This window comes from Bufo gargarizans, chromosome 4 (genome assembly GCF_014858855.1).
Source record: "Bufo gargarizans isolate SCDJY-AF-19 chromosome 4, ASM1485885v1, whole genome shotgun sequence".
NCBI lineage: Eukaryota > Metazoa > Chordata > Amphibia > Anura > Bufonidae > Bufo > Bufo gargarizans.
Window position 1 is genome coordinate 41,448,642 of NC_058083.1, and position 19,571 is coordinate 41,468,212.

The window sequence follows — 19,571 nt, forward strand, 5'->3', positions numbered from 1 at the left end:
TGATGACAATGGTAAAACAATTTTCCGCATCTATTACCCTGTCATAACTAATGTCATTACTAGAAGGACACGAATACTTCAAAGCCACTTAATCACTGATGTTTTCAACTCTCAACACAAAGCATGAGTAGAGCCACAGGATGGAAAAAGGATTAATAAAGGAGATGAGCAGCTGCTCGCGGCTCCACATGGCGATCGATATTGCATGGACTGAACCATAAAAAACTAGCTTTCTTAATTTCCATGGATTCATTTGACAAGTCTCACTGAGATGCTAACACAAGGATTGAACCTAAAATCAGAATTTTTGGTGAGTATTTTTGTAGCTAACATTGCCAGTGACCACTCTCAATAGGCTGCCACCTTCTATTATTTTTCAGCTTGTGCACACGGGGGGGCCGTGGTCATATCATTATCATTAGAGGGCAGTTCGCCTCACAGGGGTTTTCCAGTAATAATACATTTTAAGCAAGTGGCTCCTGAAACAGAAAATTCGTACTTACCTGCTCCACATCGCTCCTGTGTTCCGTTCTGCCTCCATAACTTTCTGATTCCTGCACTGTGTACTGCCGGATGGTCATGGTCACATGCACCGCTCCAGCCAATGACTGGCTTTACCAGTGACGTGCTGCTTGTGGCCACCTCACCTCTGAATCAAGTCATTGGCTGGAGCGGAACATGTGACCATGACCGGATGTACACAGTGCGGGGACCAGAAGATGGAAACAGCAGAGGCCACAGGGAGGACCAGAGCGGCATGGACCATGTAAGGCTACTTTCACACTAGCGTTTTTGCTGGATCTGGCAGGGTCCAGCAAAAGCACTTTCGTTACTGATAATACAACCGTCTGCATCCGTTATGAACAGATCAGGTTGTATTATCTCCATTGAAAGTCAATGGGACACGGATCCGTTTTCAATTGTGGCAGAGAAAACAGGTCTGTCCCCATTGACTTGCATTGGGGGTCATGCCGGATTTGTCTCGCTCTGCATCCCAGGACGGAAAGCGAAATACAAAATGTTGCGGTTTGCTCTCCGGTATGGGAATGCAACTAAACGGAACAGAATGCATTTTGGAGCATTCGTTTTGTTCAGTTCAGTTTTGTCCCTATTGACAATGAATGGGGACAAAACCGAAGCGTTTTTTCCCGGTATTGAGCCCCTGTGATGGAACTAAATACCGGAAAACTTAAACGCTAGTGTGAAAGTACTCTAAATATGAATCTTCAGTTTTAGGAGGCAGGCTGTGGGCACTTGCTTAAAAAAACGTTATTACTAGAAAAGCCTTTAAGGGTATGTTCACACGTGGTGGATATGTTGCGGATTTTATCATCTAGATTTGTCTGTAGAAAATCCATACTGAACTGCGCCTAGGCCATGTGACCCATGACCATGATGTTTATGCTGAGTGCAACACTCACGGATCGCCTCAGACACTTTAAACAGCTGATTGGTGGGGGTGTCGGGAGTCTCTTGACCTATTCTGGGAATAGGCCATCAATATATCAGTGTATACATGAAAAGTTTAGCAATTTTCTAATATACTTTATGTTTCAATCTTTTATCATTTTCATGATATTAGCCAATGAATAAACCAATGCTCCAGCCTCTACATAACTTTGGCGCTTGCTGCCGCCGGCCGTGCGACATGCTTTCATCTATGCCAGCTACCTTGGCCATTTTCCACCCCCACAATAAAGGGGCCCGCCATCTTTTCCAACCTCTTCGCAAAATAAATTAGCTGTAACGTTTGTGAACCTCTCAGGGCTGGATGCCATCTACCGGAGGCTGTATCCACCAGAAGAGATGAGGCTGTGGCTTGTTGATTGATGTGAAACTCTACATTATTATTGGGTTAAAAGAGCACCAAAAAATTATCTACTGTGCTATGCCTGAGGCAGGGTCTTAAAGGGAGGAGCACAGCATGATTCTCTTTGATGTCCCACCTCCTCAGTGTATACCGTTCTCCAGATTGTTCCCTTAAAGGGCTATTCCCATCTGGACAGTTATGGTATATCCACTGGTTATGCCATAAATGTCCGATATCCCTACAATCTGACTTTACGCCTTCTACACTCTATGGAAACTGCCCTTACCAAAGTCTCTAGCAATCTGCTGACAGCAAAAAGGAATAGCAACTACTCTCTACTGATTCTTCTGGATTTCTATGCGGCACTTGATATGGCAGACCATAAATTCCTCCTCACCATGCTCCACTCTATTGGTCTTAGGCTACAGTCACACAACCGCATGTGTTTTGTGGTCTGCCAAACACGAATCCACAAAAAATATGGATGACGTCCATATTACATCCGTTTTTTTTTTGCAGATCCATTGTAACAATGCCTATCCTTGTCCACAAAATGGGCAATAATAGGACATGCTCCCCCCCCCCACCTTTCCCCCTGTTCTCGGTCCGTCCCCCCTCTAGTGTCCAGATATTGTCTGTCTCCACCTTGCCCTCTGTTGACTTTCTATTGCCATTATTCTTACATAGTCTATTTGCCTTTTGGCATGTATGTGGTTATATGAATATACAGACGTGGACAAAATTGTTGGTACCCTTTGGTCAATGAAAGAAAAAGTCACAATGGTCACAGAAATAACTTTAATCTGACAAAAGTAATAATAAATTAAAATTCTATAAATGTTAACCAATGAAAGTCAGACATTGTTTTTCAACCATGCTTCAACAGAATTATGTAAAAAAATAAACTCATGAAACAGGCATGGACAAAAATGATGGTACCCCTAACTTAATATTTTGTTGCGCAACCTTTTGAGGCAATCACTGCAATCAAACGCTTCCTGTAACTGTCAATGAGACATCTGCACCTCTCAGCAGGTATTTTGGCCCACTCCTCATGAGCAAACTGCTCCAGTTGTGTCCGGTTTGAAGGGTGCCTTTTCCAGACTGCATGTTTCAGCTCCTTCCAAAGATGCTCAATAGGATTGAGGTCAGGGCTCATAGAAGGCCACTTTAGAATAGTCCAATTTTTTCCTCTTAGCCATTCTTGGGTGTTTTTAGCGGTGTGTTTTGGGTCATTGTCCTGTTGCAAGACCCATGACCTGCGACTGAGACCAAGCTTTCTGACACTGGCTAGTACATTTCTCTCTAGAATTCCTTGATAGTCTTGAGATTTCATTGTACCCTGCACAGATTCAAGACACCCTGTGCCAGACGCAGCAAAGCAGCCCCAGAACATAACAGAGCCTCCTCCATGTTTCACAGTAGGGACAGTGTTCTTTTCTTGATATGCTTCATTTTTTCGTCTGTGAACATACAGCTGATGTGCCTTGGCAAAAACTTCGATTTTTGTCTCATCTGTCCACAGGACATTCTCCCAGAAGCTTTGTGGCTTGTCAACATGTAGTTTGGCATATTCCAGTCTTGCTTTTTTATGATTCGTTTTCAACAATGGTGTCCTCCTTGGTCGTCTCCCATGTAGTCCACTTTGGCTCAAACAACGACGGATGGTGCGATCTGACACTGATGTTCCTTGAGCATGAAGTTCACCTTGAATCTCTTTAGAAGTCTTTCTAGGCTCTTTTGTTACCATTCGGATTATCCGTCTCTTAGATTTGTCATCAATTTTCCTCCTGCGGCCACGTCCAGGGAGGTTGGCTACAGTCCCATGGATCTTAAACTTATGAATAATATGTGCAACTGTACTCACAGGAACATCTAGTTGCTTGGAGATGGTCTTATAGCCTTTACCTTTAACATGCTTGTCTATAATTTTCTTTCTGATCTCTTGAGACAGCTCTTTCCTTTGCTTCCTCTGGTCCATGTCGAGTGTGGTACACACCATATCACCAAACAACACAGTGATTACCTGGAGCCATATATATAGGCCCAATGGCTGATTACAAGGTTGTAGACACCTGTGATGCTAATTAGTGGACACACCTTGAATTAACATGTCCCTTTGGTCACATTATGTTCTGTGTTTTCTAGGGGTACCATCATTTTTGTCCATGCCTGTTTCATGAGTTTATTTTTTTACATAATTCTGTTGAAGCATGGTTGAAAAACAATGTCTGACTTTCATTGGTTAACATTTATAGAATTTTAATTTATTATTACTTTTGTCAGATTAAAGTTATTTCTGTGACCATTGTGACTTTTTCTTTCATTGACCAAAGGGTACCAACAATTTTGTCCACGTCTGTATCTCACCCTGTGTTGGATAATATATACAATGTTGCTTTTATTTGCCTTTCTGTTATCTATACTGCGATATGAAGACTGGTCATGTTTTGTTGGACAAGATATAAATGTAATGTACTGTCTATGTTATTCAACTGGCCTCTCAGCATTTCTATCTGTCGCCCAACATCTTTATTGAGAGGTCAGACTATTGTATTTGCTTTTTCTATTTTCCTTTAATAAAGAATTTAAAAAGTAAGACTAGGACATGCTCTATCTTTTTTGCGGGGCTAATGAACAGACATAAGGTTTGCTGTCCGCATTTTTTGCAGACCTATTGAAATTAATGGGTCCACATCCTATCCACAAAAAAACAAAACAAAAAACAGAATGGACATGAAAACAAAATATGTTTGTGTGCATAAGGCCTAATTAAGGACACTGCTCTCTCTTGGTTTTCTTCTTATCTCTGTCTTTCAGTGTGTCATTTGCTGGCTCGACCTTTCCTCTTGCTGTCAGGTTTCCTCAGGGTGATAATATAACAGTCATGTAGTATAATAGTCATGTAGTGTAATAGGGTCATGTAGTATAATAGTCATGTAGTGTAATAGGGTCATGTAGTATAATAGTCATGTAGTAGCTGGATTTCTTCAAACCTCTTTTTGCAATAGTCATGTAGTGTAATAGGGTCATGTAGTATAATGGTCAAGTAACAGTCATGTAATATAACAGTCATGTAGTATAATAGTCATGTAATAGTCACGTAATATAACAATCAAGTAGTATAATAGTCGTGTAGTCTAATGGTCATGTAACATAATAGTCCTGTAATACAGTAGTTATAGTACAATATTTATGTAATACACCGTCACAGTCATGTAGTATAATATTCATGTAATATAATTGTCATGTAATATAACAGTCATGTAATATAATTGTCATGTAATATAACAGCGATGTAGTATAATAGTCCTGTAGCACTGTATAATGGTCATGTAATATAACAGCCATGTAATATAATTGTCATGTAATATAACAGCGATGTAGTGTAATAGTCCTGTAGCACTGTATAATGGTCATGTAATAAAACAGTCATGTAGTATTACGGTCATGTGATATACGGTAACAGTCATGTGGTATAATATTTATGTTCGTGGTTTCTTGTGTTTCTTGCTAAGTTCTGTATGTCCTCTCTCTGTCAGGAGCTGGTCAGATATGGTCAGTTAGTTATCTACCTTCTGACAGACAGCTGACTGATCCCGTCACTGCTGATGCCTGATGACATGTCCCCAAGTTACAGACCACAATGCCAAAACAACACTTCTGTAGAGATGTGAAAATTGTCACCAAAGACGATAAGCAAAAACACATCGATACGAGCTACAGGCATGAACCTGCCGCAACGCTTTAAGCATTTACAGATCTCCCTTACTTTTTTTTTTAAAATGAAATAATTTTGGGATGTTTGGGGACAATTTTAAACATAAGCAAACGGTAAAACAACCCACCTTTCCAGAATACCCTTCACAGCTGCACAATGAGCCCTTCAAATCACATCACCATAGGGAGAAAATTGCATATCACATCTGAAGTCAGGCCACATCATGTGTAATTACAATGCCTCCCAAAGAACTGAAGGCTAATCACAGTAGGATAAAGGGTGCATTACATGACGTACACATGGAGCATTGACAAGGGTAAGAGTTATAATCAGAGATTCTTGAGCCATGCCGACCCAGACCTCTTTTTACATACACTGATCCTTCTAATTAGAGTCTCTAATTAACCTGATGAACAATTTGCACATGAACATTTGGGTTCTCAGCAATCAGTGATGAGCGATCAACTCCTGAAGTGACACAACTGACCCCCTAAGATACATAAAACGACAACTGGTAAAATGAATCATTCAGTTCAAGGATCTCCAGCCAAATTAGATTAGGACAGCTCCACAACATATGAATGGTATCTCCCTGAGATGACCCTCAAGTGGAGTCTGACCAAAATTATACAAAAAATAACCCTGAGCTCAAGGACAAGAGGGGTACATGGCGGAGAACCTCAGCCCAATCAACAACTTCAATAAGCCTCGGATCTCGATCTCATTTAGTGTTAACCAATACTGGGAACACTTTAAAAAAACACGACGGAAGGCGGTTGTATAACATGGTAACATAGATTGTAAGGCTGAAAAAAGACATCCAGTTTAGCCTGTTATCCTGCAAGTTGATTCAGAGGAAGGCAAAAAATCTCTTATGAGGTAGAAGCCAATTGGCCTCTCTCTGCCTAATCTTATAAATTTGCCTGTCATCCTCGTTTTTTTTTTAAATATAATTACATACTTTAAGAAGTTCAGGCAATAAAATATAGATGACCTCCTCTGGCAGGCCATCAGACCCTTGTACCTTCTCATTAGACATTGATTTCACAGCCTTTGTAATTTCATTGACAATCAAAGGGTTCTCTAAACTATCTCTCTCCTCCAATGATTGGATTACGTCCAAATAAGAAGACATCTGTGATCTAGGCATATGACATCTAGAAGAATGTAGTGAGGCGTAATAAAATTGAACAACTCTTAAAATATCAGGTGTGTGGGAGACCACCAACCCCTTCTCATTTATAGAGACAATATATGAAGAACCAGATTGGGCAACAATCATGGTGGCCGGCTCTTCCACCCTTCCTCAAAATATTGTTGGTTGCATAAAAGCCTACTTGCTACCTCAATAATGCGTGTGGTATAAGTAGTTTGGCTTCCCGCCACTGCCAGTAGCTGATGCTTGGTTACTTATCATGTCTCAATCAGTATCATTCAAACGAGATTGCAGGGAGTCTCCCAGATGTCGAGTTTTCTTATTCACCCTATTAATTTGCTACGTCAATCAGCCACGAAGCCAGACCTTCATTGGATCTCATATGACCCCCAGACTCGCAGAGTCATTATTCAGATCAAAACAGAAATGGAGTTACAAAGACACTCTCTCCAGTGATATCACATTAAGTCATAATCCCTTTAATGGAGATGACGATTGCATAAAAGCATGTGCAAATATTACTGGGGAATGATCAGACAAACCTCTAACCTGCGTCAGTGAGCATAATGAGCATTGCTTCATTCCCCGACACCATATAAATCCTAAAGAGGGGATTATATGTACTAGAAAGACATAGATTCCTAACTCGCCAGAGGTCAAAGAGAGTTTGCTCTTCAAGCAGATGTCCAAACTGTGTACAAAGACCATCCCACTGGAGCAGGTACAGTGTTAAACTTATCTAGATATGGGTGGACATGTCGATTAAAATCCCCTAATATAAGCAAGTGGCAAATGAGAGCTGAGGACACAACGACCAGTACCTTATGGATCCCACCCCTTTAAAAACGGGGTGGGATATATACAGCAGCTATCATACAAACAAGGTGATATATCTGGCACAATAAACAGACGTATCTGCCCTCTGAATCTAAATCACTCATAATCAGCTAGAATGGGATCATTTTTGGTACTAAAGCACTAACCCCCCCTTCCCCCGGAATATAAGGTGTCAACTGAATGAATGAAGGCCAAGCCTATCCATGGCCACCTTTTCTGGTGCATCAACAAGTTGCAACGTGAGTGGTTTTCCGAATCATCTGTTTTTGCTAGTAAAGCCGCTATAGCTGTGCCATGTTTCAGGATTTTCACTGAATCGTTATTTTCACCAGTGATATTTTTTTTTTTTTGTTATTCTCACCAGTGATTATATGACAATCCAGAACATTTAATTATCCAGCATAGATCCTGGATTGATGGAAGTTTGCTATAGCAACATTTTCAATGTATTTTTTTCAGGGGTGTCTGGTGTTGGATCCTCTTTCACACGAGCGGATGCTGTGCGTGACATCCGCTGCGTGAGAGAGAGCCAAGCCCTGCTCTGGACAGCAGAGACTCGGAGCAGTAACATGATTGATAATGCTCCGTGCCTCTCTGTGATCTTTTTGCTACAAAATCACAGTGAGATAAAGCATTATCAATCATGTTAATGCGCCGTATCTCTGCTGTCCAGAGCGGGGCTTGGCTCTCTCTCACGCAGCGGATTACCCGCATGGGATCCGCTTGTGTGAAAGAGCCCTAAGAGTCCTTTTGCACAGACAGATAAATTGCCTATAATTGTGACTACCTTTACTCTGTTCTTCTCCAAGGAAGCCGTCATGTCTTTGTGAAACGCTGCTTTAACCCCTTAAGGACCCTGGGATTTTCCATTTTTGTGTTTTCGTTTTTCACTCTCCGCCTTCCCATAGTCCTAACTTTTTTTATTTTTCCACTCACATAGCCTTATGAGGGCTATGTGTACTTTCTAATGGCATCATTTCCGGTTGCATACTATGTAGTAGGGAGCAGGAAAAAAATTCCAAATGGGGTAGAATTGGGAAAAAATGCAATTCTGATAAAGGTTTTTATACATTGTACACTATGCGGTAAAATTGACCTGTTATCTTCATTCTCCAAGTCAGTACGGTTCCAACGATAACACACTTGTATAATTTTCTTGCGTTTTAATACTGAAAAAATAATATTTTTCTTTATAGGCATATTCTGACCCCTATAACTTTTTTGTAGCTATATGTACGGGGCTGTGTGAGGGCTCCTTTTTTTGCAGAACGATCTGTTCTTTTCAGTGATACCAATTTTAGGGTACTTTCACACTGCTGTTCACCCTGTCGGATCCGTCCTTCCGCTGTTTCGCTGTGCCACTGGACCATCGCTCCGTCCCCATTGACTATAATGGGGACGGGGCGGCATTCCGGCGCAGTCCGGCAGTTCGCGGTCAGAGGCTCGCCGGACTAAAAAGCCGGACATGCAGGACTTTTAGTCCGGTGGCCTTTTGCCGTGCACTGCCGTACTGCGCCGGAGAGCCGTCCCCGTCCCCATTATAGTCAATAGGGATGGAGCCGCGGTCCGGCGGCACGGCGAAACAGCGGAAGGACGGATCCGACAGGGTGAACAGCAGTGTGAAAGTACCCTAAAGTGTGTGTGACTTTTTGATCACTTTTTATAAAAAAAATTATTGAGTAGTTGAAGTGACAAAAAATGGCAAATTGTCTGTTTTCATTTTTTTCCCGCTACACCATTTGCTGTATGCTATTAATATTGTTATATTTTAATAGTATGGGCATTTTTGCACGCGGCAATGCCCATGATGTTGAATTTTTTTTTTTATTGTTTAAGTATTTTTATTTTAAGGAAAGGGGGGTGATTTTAACTATTTTTTTTATATACAGTCATGTGAAAAAATTAGGACACCCTTTGAAAGCATGTGGTTTTTTGTAACATTTTTAATAAAAGGTTATTTCATCTCCGTTTCAACAATACAGAGAGATTAAAGTAATCCGACTAAACAAAGAAAACTGAAGAAAAGTCTTTTCAAGATCTTCTGTAAATGTCATTCTACAAAAATGCCTATTCTAACTGAGGAAAAAGATAGGACACCCTTGCCCCTAATAGCGAGTGTTACCTCCTTTGGCTGAAATAACTGCAGTGAGACGGTTCTTGTAGCCATCTACCAGTCTTCGACATCGGTCTGAGGAAATTTTACCCCACTCCTCAATGCAGAACTTTTTCAGCTGTGAGATGTTTGAGGGGTTTCTTGCACGTACAGCCCTTTTCAAGTCACCCCACAGCATCTCAATGGGATTCAAATCTGGACTTTGACTTGGCCATTCCAGGACTCTCCATTTCTTCTTTTTCAGCCAATCTTTGGTTGATTTACTAGTATGTTTTGGGTCATTGTCATGTTGCATGGTCCAGTTCCGCTTCAGCTTTAATTTTCTAACTGATGGTCTCACATGTTCTTCAAGCACCTTCTGATACACAGTAGAATTCATCGTGGATTCTATGATGGTGAGCTGACCAGGTCCTGCTGCAGCAAAGCAGCCCCAAACCATGACACTTCCACCTCCATGCTTCACAGTTGGTATGAGGTTCTTTTCTTGGAATGCTGTGTTTGGTTTACGCCAAACATGTCCTCTGCTGTTGTGTCCAAATAATTCAATTTTGGACTCATCTGTCCAAAGAACATTATTCCAGAAGTCCTGGTCTTTGTCAACTTTATCTCTGGCAAATGTCAGTCTGGCCTCGATGTTTCTCTTGGAAAGCAAAGGTTTCCTCCTTGCACACCTCCCATGCAAGTTAAACTTGTACAGTCTCTTTCTGATTGTAGAGGCATGTACTTCTACATCAACAGTAGCCAGAGCCTGCTGTAGTTCTCGAGATGACACTTTAGGGTTTTTGGAGACCTCTTTTAGCATCTTGCGGTCTGCTCTTGGGGTGAACTTGCTGGGGCGACCAGTCCTGGGCATGTTGGCAGTTGTTTTGAAAGCCCTCCACTTGTAGACTATCTTCCGGACAGTGGAATGGCTGATTTCAAAATCTTTTGAGATCTTTTTAAATCCCTTCCCAGACTCATAGGCTGCTACAATCTTTTTTCTGAAGTCCTCTGACAGCTCTTTTGCTCTCACCATGGTGCTCACTCTCACTTCAACAGTCAGGAGCACACCAAACTAAATGTCTGAGGTTTAAATAGGGCAAGCCTCATTCAACATGCAGAGTAACGCTCTACTAATTATGTGCACCTGGTGTGATATACCTGTGTGAGATCTGAGCCAATTTAAGAGGGAATACATGTGAGGGTGTCCTATCTTTTTCCTCAGTTAGAATAGGCATTTTTGTAGAATGACATTTACAGAAGATCTTGAAAAGACTTTTCTTCAGTTTTCTTTGTTTAGTTGGATTACTTTAATCTCTCTGTATTGTTGAAACGGAGATGAAATAACCTTTTATTAAAAATGTTACAAAAAACCACATGCTTTCAAAGGGTGTCCTAATTTTTTCACATGACTGTATTTGTAAAAACTTTTTTTTTACTTTTTTTTTAAGTCACCTTGGGTGACAATAACTGGCAGTCATTCGATTGCCCATAGTATTCAGTGATGGCTAAATAGCCATCATTAAAGACTTCATTTGCACTATCAATACAAGGCTGCCACCCAGTGGCCTGTATTGCTGTATACATCTAATTGACTCTGAAGCCTGCTTGAGGCTTCGGTCAATTAGCACAAGGTAACAGGTTCCCCGATCTCAGCAGGAGAATGCTGTTACCGGACCGGAAGGGCGTGACTTCCGGTTCCGGTCTGCGCAGATGCCGTGGTCACATTTGATCACATCACATGGCTGATCGCATACATGTGCTGCTGGTCTCTGCTACTTAAAATAGCAGAAACCCCGCGGCTAAGGCGCTCGCTGCACGCGCGAGCGGGCGCCATGTTTGGGGATTGGACCCATGACGTACAGCTACGTCATGGGTCCTTAAAGGGTTAAATAACATTTAATTACTAATATATTGTGATTGTCCATATTGCTTTCTTCGCTGGATGGATTCATTTTTCCATCACATTATACAATGCTCGTTTCCATGGTTACGACCACCCTGCAATCCATCAGTGGTGGCCGTGCTTGCACACTATAGAAAAAAGCACCAGCCTTTGTGCCCACAGCTGGCAATTTTTCCTATGGTGGGCAAGCACGACCACCACTGCTGGATTACAGGGTGGTCGTAACTGTGGAAACGAGCAGTGTATAATGTGATGGAAAAATGAATCCAACCAAAGGAGGCAATATGGACAATCACAATACATTAGTAGGTGCCTTGTACTAACTTTCTGTACATGATAAATGCCATTTCCTGAAGTTAGACAACCCCTTGAAGACAACTGCCTGCATCTCTTCTGGATTTATGTGAATGCTGTTTACATTTCAGTAAAGGTTGAATGTTACCTGCAGCAGACTACTACCTCAATCATGTTCTACGTATTCTGCATTGCACCCCACAACCCTTCCAACACCAAAAGTGCCCCACCTTGCTTCAGGCAGGAGACCACTACCAGGGTGTGGATGACCCAGGAAGCTCTGCAGCAGGACCATAGCCACCATGAGTACTGCTACCACCATCCTCGCCACTCCTGTCCACTCGCACAAACCAAACACAGGGAGATGCACTGAGTTAGAAGCTTGTGGGTCAGGGAAAAAAAAGCTTGCAATCTAATGCTAATCCCTTCATGGCCATCACAAGTTCATTGGTGTGGAGGACATTTCATAGAAGCGATCACTTTCCTTACACAGTTCAGTCCCGGAGCTTGGATGTGGAGAACGAGGAGGGGGCAGTAAGACGTAGACGAGGCTGACGGCCACGGAAGACAGGCTTGCAGTCAGATCTCGGCTTACGCATGAAGTTGGAGACACGTTTAGAAACCAGAGAAGAGGGAGATCATCCCAGAGGCCAGGTTTAACATATAGACTTCTAGAGAAGAAGGTCCCCGTGGACACAGACAAAAATTAGAAGTGACAAGTCACAAGTGGAAAAGTGAAGAGAGTGATGAGAAGGACGCCCAAGGGAGAAGATTCCCCTTATGTGGTGTCTATTAGGGCAGGCGAAGGTCATGGAGGTCCCATCAGCATTAGACCTCATGCACATGACCGTATGTATTTTGCTGTCCGCCAAACACGGATCCACAAAAAATGAGGATGACGTCCGTGTGCATTCCGTAATTTGCGTAACGGAACAGCTGGCCCCTAATAGAACAGTCCTATCCTTGTCCGTAAGGGCTCATGCACACAAACGTATTTTCTTTCCATGTCCACTCCGTTTTGTTTTTTTTGCGGACTGTGCGCGGAACCATCGATTTTAATGGGTCCGCAAAAAGAAAACAGAAGTTACTCCATGCACATTCCGTTTCTATATGTTTGCATGACCGTTCCGCAAAAAAATAAGAGCATGTCCTATTATTGTTTGCATAACGGACAAGGATAGTAGTGTTCTATTAGGGGCCAGCTGTTTCGTTCCGCCAAATACGGAATGCCCACGGACGTCATCCTTTTTTTTTTTGTGGATCCGTGTTTTGCAGACTGCATAATGCATACGGTCATGTGCATGAGCCCTAAGGCGAACAATAATAGGACAAGTTCAAATTTTTTTTTTTGCGGAACAGAGTTGCGGACATGAAATGAATGGTTCCACATACGGACCACACAAAAAAAAAAAACGGACATGGAAAGAAAATACGTTTGTGTGCATGAGGCTTAATGTGTCCTTCAGGGGCTATTACCCAGCTCTCCACTGACACTGAATGATATAAGACTCCACATAGTTCTGAAGGATTCCTCCATTAGCCTCGGTTCACACATGACCGGTGAGCTGCAGCGCTGTACAGTATCCGTTTTTAGCAATTCTCATTCCCACGTGGCAGAAGAAATCAGCAGCAGGAACCGATATGGTGGTGCGGATATGAAATCTGCAGCAAGTCAGTATTAGGCTACTTTCACACTGGCGTTTTGAATTCCGTTTGTGAGATCCGTTTAGGGATCTCACAAACGATTCAAAACGGATCAGTTCAGCCCCAATGCATTCTGAATGGATAAGGATCTGTTCAGAATGCATCAGTTTGGCTCCGTTCCGCCTTGCAGCGTTTTGATGTCCCCCTGGCGAAGCGGAGCCAAACGGATCCGTCCTGGCACACAATGTAAGTCAATGGGGACGGATCCGTTTTCACTGACACAATCTGGTGCAGTTGAAAACGGATCCGTCCCCCATTGACTTTCAATGTAAGTCAGGACGGATTCGCTTTGACTTAGACTTTTTTATAAAAGAACAATGCAAACGGATCCGTTCTGAGCGGATTCAAGCAGTTGCATTATAAGTGCGGATCCGTCTGTGCAAATACCAGACGGATCCGCTCCGAACGCAGGTGTGAAAGTAGCCTTATCCTGCGGATTACACCGCTTCCAATGCAAAGAATGTAACTGCGTCTAATCTGCAGCTTTTCTGCAACAAAATCCGCACCGTGTGAATGCAACCTTTGGTGCGTTTTATTCTGTGTCAGAATCCGCCCCTAATCAGTCACTTGCAGAGGTCGCAATAACGCCTGTACAAGCGTCATAGCCGCCTGTTCACGCCATTTTACTCCCTGGAAAAAGATTCATGCTTATTTTTACGCATGGTATTTTTCTAGTCAGAAGCACTGTATCAAAAGCCGCCAGGTCCGGCACACATGAAGCCCCGCCCCTCTCCCGAGAAGACCCGCCCCTCACAGACATCTTTCTCACCAGGAGCAGCTGCTGACTACACTGTGGTTACAGGACCTGAGGTGATGTCACAGTCATGTGATTAGCCATGTGTGTGGGAGGAGTTAGGGGGAACACAGGCTCTGTGTAGGACTGTGCTAGTGGAGAATGCAGAGGTACTTTATGTATGGAAGGTGTGTATAAAGCAGGGCTATGTCAGTGTAACCAGTCTATTGTACAGTGGGCGCTGTGTATGGCGGCGTCAGGTGGGCGCTGTGTATGGCAGCGTCAGGTGGGCGCTGTGTATGGTAGCGTCAGGTGCGCGCTGTGTATGGTAGCATCAGGTGGGCGCTGTGTATGGCAGCGTCAGGTGGGCGCTGTGTATGGCAGCATCAGGTGGGCGCTGCGTATGGCAGCATCAGGTGGGCGCTGTGTATGGCGGTGTCAGGTGGGTGCTGTGTATGGCTGCGTCAGGTGGGTGCAGTGTATGGCGGCATCAGGTGGGCGCTGTGTATGGCGGCGTCAGGTGGGCGCTGTGTATGGCGGCGTCAGGTGGGCGCTGTGTATGGCGGCGTCAGGTGGGCGCTGTGTATGGCGGCGTCAGGTGGGCGCTGTGTATGGCGGCGTCAGGTGGGCGCTGTGTATGGTGGCGTCAGGTGGGCGCTGTGTATGGCGGCGTCAGGTGGGCGCTGTGTATGGTAGCGTCAGGTGCGCGCTGTGTATGGTAGCATCAGGTGGGCGCTGTGTATGGCAGCGTCAGGTGGGCGCTGTGTATGGCAGCATCAGGTGGGCGCTGCGTATGGCAGCATCAGGTGGGCGCTGTGTATGGCGGTGTCAGGTGGGTGCTGTGTATGGCTGCGTCAGGTGGGCGCAGTGTATGGCAGCGTCAGGTGGGCGCAGTGTATGGCAGCGTCAGGTGGGCGCAGTGTATGGCAGCGTCAGGTGGGCGCAGTGTATGGCGGCAGTGGTCTTATGTTTAGTGTATGATGTTGGATAAATGTAAAATTGTCTGCACTTATTCCTGCAGGGAGACCAGCAATGGTTCAGCCCCATAACGTTATGTGACCTATGCATTATATATGTGAATTACCGCAAAATTCCTACTGCTCCTCGGCTAAAAAAACTCCTCAAAATTGTTAAAACTATTTTTACTCTTCTGGAAAAAATGTGGTGCGACCTGTGGTCACTTGTGAACGCAGCCTAAATCAGTTAATAGGAAATCCTAATAAATGAATGAGATTAGAAGTGATTCGTGTCTGCAGCTCAGTCCGCTGATAACTGGACGCAATCACAGCGTTTACTGGGGGCTGTGAAATAATCGTTACCACCAGAAGAACTCGCTGAAGTACCTCCAGCCTCAGGAAATCAGACACTAGAGAAGCCGCTACTTCCATGGACTGTCCAGGAATTTCTAGACGTTAGCAAATCTGTCACTGAGTCAGTATGTGTTAGAAAAGGAGCATTCAGAATCGGATGAAAAGATAAAATATGGGCTTACTGCATACGGTAAAAAGATAGACAGACAGATGGATAGACAGACGGACGGACGTTTAGATATTTGAGAAAGAATGAAAGAAGGAAAGATATGAGATAGATAATAGATAGACAGATATTTTTATTTATTTTTTAACTTATTTATAATATGAACAACTATAATGAAACAATAATATAAAAATAATGATAACAATGACATGTATTTAATAATAGTAACAATACAACATTATTATTAGTAATGAATCAAATAGCCTGCGCTCACTTACCTACAAGCAATAGGAAGAAGCCAGCCCCATAGTCCACCAGAGGATGTAAGGTGGAAGCATACTTGTCCTCCATCCTCGGCTGCTGCAGGAAACTTTAAGCCATTAGCTGCAGCAGTGCGCCGCTCATGGTCCTGCTGTGTGTGAGCTCAGCGAGGAGGATGTGCAGAGGCTGACCACGGGGATGAGGGGGCTGGGAACTGGGACATCTGCAGCGCCCAATCACAGCAGCCACCCTGGGCTACTACAACTCCTAACAGATATTAGGCAGCATACCGCTCTGCAGGTGCTTGCTATGTCAGGACATTAGGTCGCCTGGTTTAGAAAACCCTTTATCAGATACCCAGTTCTCAGAGTTTATACAGCCTCCCTGTACACTGCTTCTCTGCACGCAGCCTCCCTGTACACTGCTTCTCTGCACACAGCCTCCCTGTACACTGCTTCTCTGCACGCAGCCTCCCTGTACACTGCTTCTCTGCACGCAGCCTCCCTGTACACTGCTTCTCTGCAGACAGCCTCCCTGTACACTGCTTCTCTGCATGCAGCCTCCCTGTACACTGCTTCTCTGCATGCAGCCTCCCTGTACACTGCTTCTCTGCATGCAGCCTCCCTGTACACTGCTTCTCTGCACGCAGCCTCCCTGTACACTGCTTCTCTGCACACAGCCTCCCTGTACACTGCTTCTCTGCACACAGCCTCCCTGTACACTGCTTCTCTGCACACAGCCTCCCTGTACACTGCTTCTCTGCATGCAGCCTCCCTGTACACTGCTTCTCTGCACGCAGCCTCCCTGTACACTGCTTCTCTGCACACAGCCTCCCTGTACACTGCTTCTCTGCACGCAGCCTCCCTGTACACTGCTTCTCTGCACGCAGCCTCCCTGTACACTGCTTCTCTGCATGCAGCCTCCCTGTACACTGATTCTCTGCAGACAGCCTCCCTGTACACTGCTTCTCTGCATGCAGCCTCCCTGTACACTGCTTCTCTGCATGCAGCCTCCCTGTACACTGCTTCTCTGCATGCAGCCTCCCTGTACACTGCTTCTCTGCACGCAGCCTCCCTGTACACTGCTTCTCTGCACACAGCCTCCCTGTACACTGCTTCTCTGCACACAGCCTCCCTGTACACTGCTTCTCTGCATGCAGCCTCCCTGTACACTGCTTCTCTGCACACAGCCTCCCTGTACACTGATTCTCTGCACACAGCCTCCCTGTACACTGCTTCTCTGCACACAGCCTCCCTGTGCACTGCTTCTCTGCATGCAGCCTCCCTGTACACTGCTTCTCTGCATGCAGCCTCCCTGTACACTGATTCTCTGCATGCAGCCTCCCTGTACACTGCTTCTCTGGACACAGCCTCCCTGTACACTGCTTCTCTGCACACAGCCTCCCTGTACACTGATTCTCTGCAGACAGCCTCCCTGTACACTGCTTCTCTGCATGCAGCCTCCCTGTACACTGCTTCTCTGCATGCAGCCTCCCTGTACACTGCTTCTCTGCATGCAGCCTCCCTGTACACTGCTTCTCTGCATGCAGCCTCCCTGTACACTGCTTCTCTGCATGCAGCCTCCCTGTACACTGCTTCTCTGCACACAGCCTCCCTGTACACTGATTCTCTGCACACAGCCTCCCTGTACACTGCTTCTCTGCACACAGCCTCCCTGTGCACTGCTTCTCTGCATGCAGCCTCCCTGTACACTGCTTCTCTGCATGCAGCCTCCCTGTACACTGCTTCTCTGCACACAGCCTCCCTGTACACTGATTCTCTGCATGCAGCCTCCCTGTACACTGCTTCTCTGGACACAGCCTCCCTGTGCACTGCTTCTCTGCATGCAGCCTCCCTGTACACTGCTTCTCTGCACGCAGCCTCCCTGTACACTGCTTCTCTGCAAGCAGCCTCCCTGTACACTGCTTCTCTGCACACAGCCTCCCTGTACACTGATTCTCTGCACGCAGCCTCCCTGTACCCTGCTTCTCTGCACACAGCCTCCCTGTACACTGATTCTCTGCACACAGCCTCCCTGTACACTGCTTCTCTGCATACAGCCTCCCTGTACACTGATTCTCTGCACACAGCCTCACTGTACACTGCTTCTCTGCACACAGCCTCCCTGTACCCTGCTTCTCTGCACACAGCCTCCCTGTGCACTGCTTCTCTGCACACAGCCTCCATGTACACTGCTTCTCTGCATGCAGCCTCCCTGTACACTGCTTCTCTGCACACAGCCTCCCTGTACACTGCTTCTCTGCACGCAGCCTCCCTGTACACTGCTTCTCTGCACACAGCCTCCCTGTACACTGCTTCTCTGCATGCAGCCTCCCTGTACACTGCTTCTCTGCATGCAGCCTCCCTGTACACTGCTTCTCTGCACTCAGCCTCCCTGTACACTGCTTCTCTGCACACAGCCTCCCTGTACACTGCTTCTCTGCATGCAGCCTCCCTGTACACTGCTTCTCTGCACGCAGCCTCCCTGTACCCTGCTTCTCTGCACGCAGCCTCCCTTTACACTGCTTCTCTGCACGCAGCCTCCCTGTACCCTGCTTTTCTGCATGCAGCCTCCCTGTACACTGCTTCTCTGCACGCAGCCTCCCTGTACACTGCTTCTCTGCACGCAGACTCCCTGTACACTGCTTCTCTGCACGCAGCCTCCCTGTACACTGCTTCTCTGCACACAGCCTCCTTGTAAACTTCTTCTCTGCACACAGCCTCCCTGTACACTGCTTCTCTGTACACAGCCTCCTTGTACACTGCTTCTCTGCACACAGCCTCCCTGTACACTGCTTCTCTGCACACAGCCTCCTTGTAAACTACTTCTCTGCACACAGCCTCCCTGTACACTGCTTCTCTGCACACAGCCTCCCTGTACACTGCTTCTCTGCACACAGCCTCCCTGTACACTGCTTCTCTGCACACAGCCTCCCTGTACACTGATTCTCTGCACACAGCCTGCCTGTACCCTGCTTCTCTGTACGCAGCCTCCCTGTACCCTGCTTCTCTGCACACAGCCTCCATGTACACTGCTTCTCTGCACGCAGCCTCCCTGTACACTGCTTCTCTGCATGCAGCCTCCCTGTACACTGCTTCTCTGCACACAGCCTCCCTGTACACTGCTTCTCTGCACGCAGCCTCCCTGTACACTGCTTCTCTGCACGCAGCCTCCTTGTACACTGCTTCTCTGCACACAGCCTCCCTGTACACTGCTTCTCTGCACACAGCCTCCTTGTACACTGCTTCTCTGCACACAGCCTCCCTGTACACTGCTTCTCTGCACACAGCCTCCCTGTACACTGCTTCTCTGCACACAGCCTCCCTGTACACTGCTTCTCTGCACGCAGCCTCCCTGTACACTGCTTCTCTGCACGCAGCCTCCCTGTACACTGCTTCTCTGCACGCAGCCTCCCTGTACCCTGCTTCTCTGCACGCAGCCTCCCTGTACACTGCTTCTCTGCACACAGCCTCCTTGTACACTGCTTCTCTGCACACAGCCTCCCTGTACACTGCTTCTCTGCACACAGCCTCCCTGTACACTGCTTCTCTGCACACAGCCTCCCTGTACACTGCTTCTCT

The 19,571-nt window shown here is 45.6% G+C and overlaps 1 protein-coding gene across 1 annotated transcript in view; it reads right to left on the reverse strand.

Moving 5' to 3' along the window:
- LOC122936019 (opsin-5-like) overlaps positions 1-16,129 on the reverse strand; it is a 51,219-nt gene extending 35,090 nt beyond the window's left edge. The window contains exon 1 of the mRNA XM_044292011.1: positions 16,008-16,129. Coding sequence (XP_044147946.1) covers positions 16,008-16,080 — 73 coding nt within the window. The 5' untranslated portion in view covers positions 16,081-16,129. The remainder of the gene's footprint in view (positions 1-16,007) is intronic.
- Between the last annotated feature and the right edge of the window lie 3,442 nt (positions 16,130-19,571).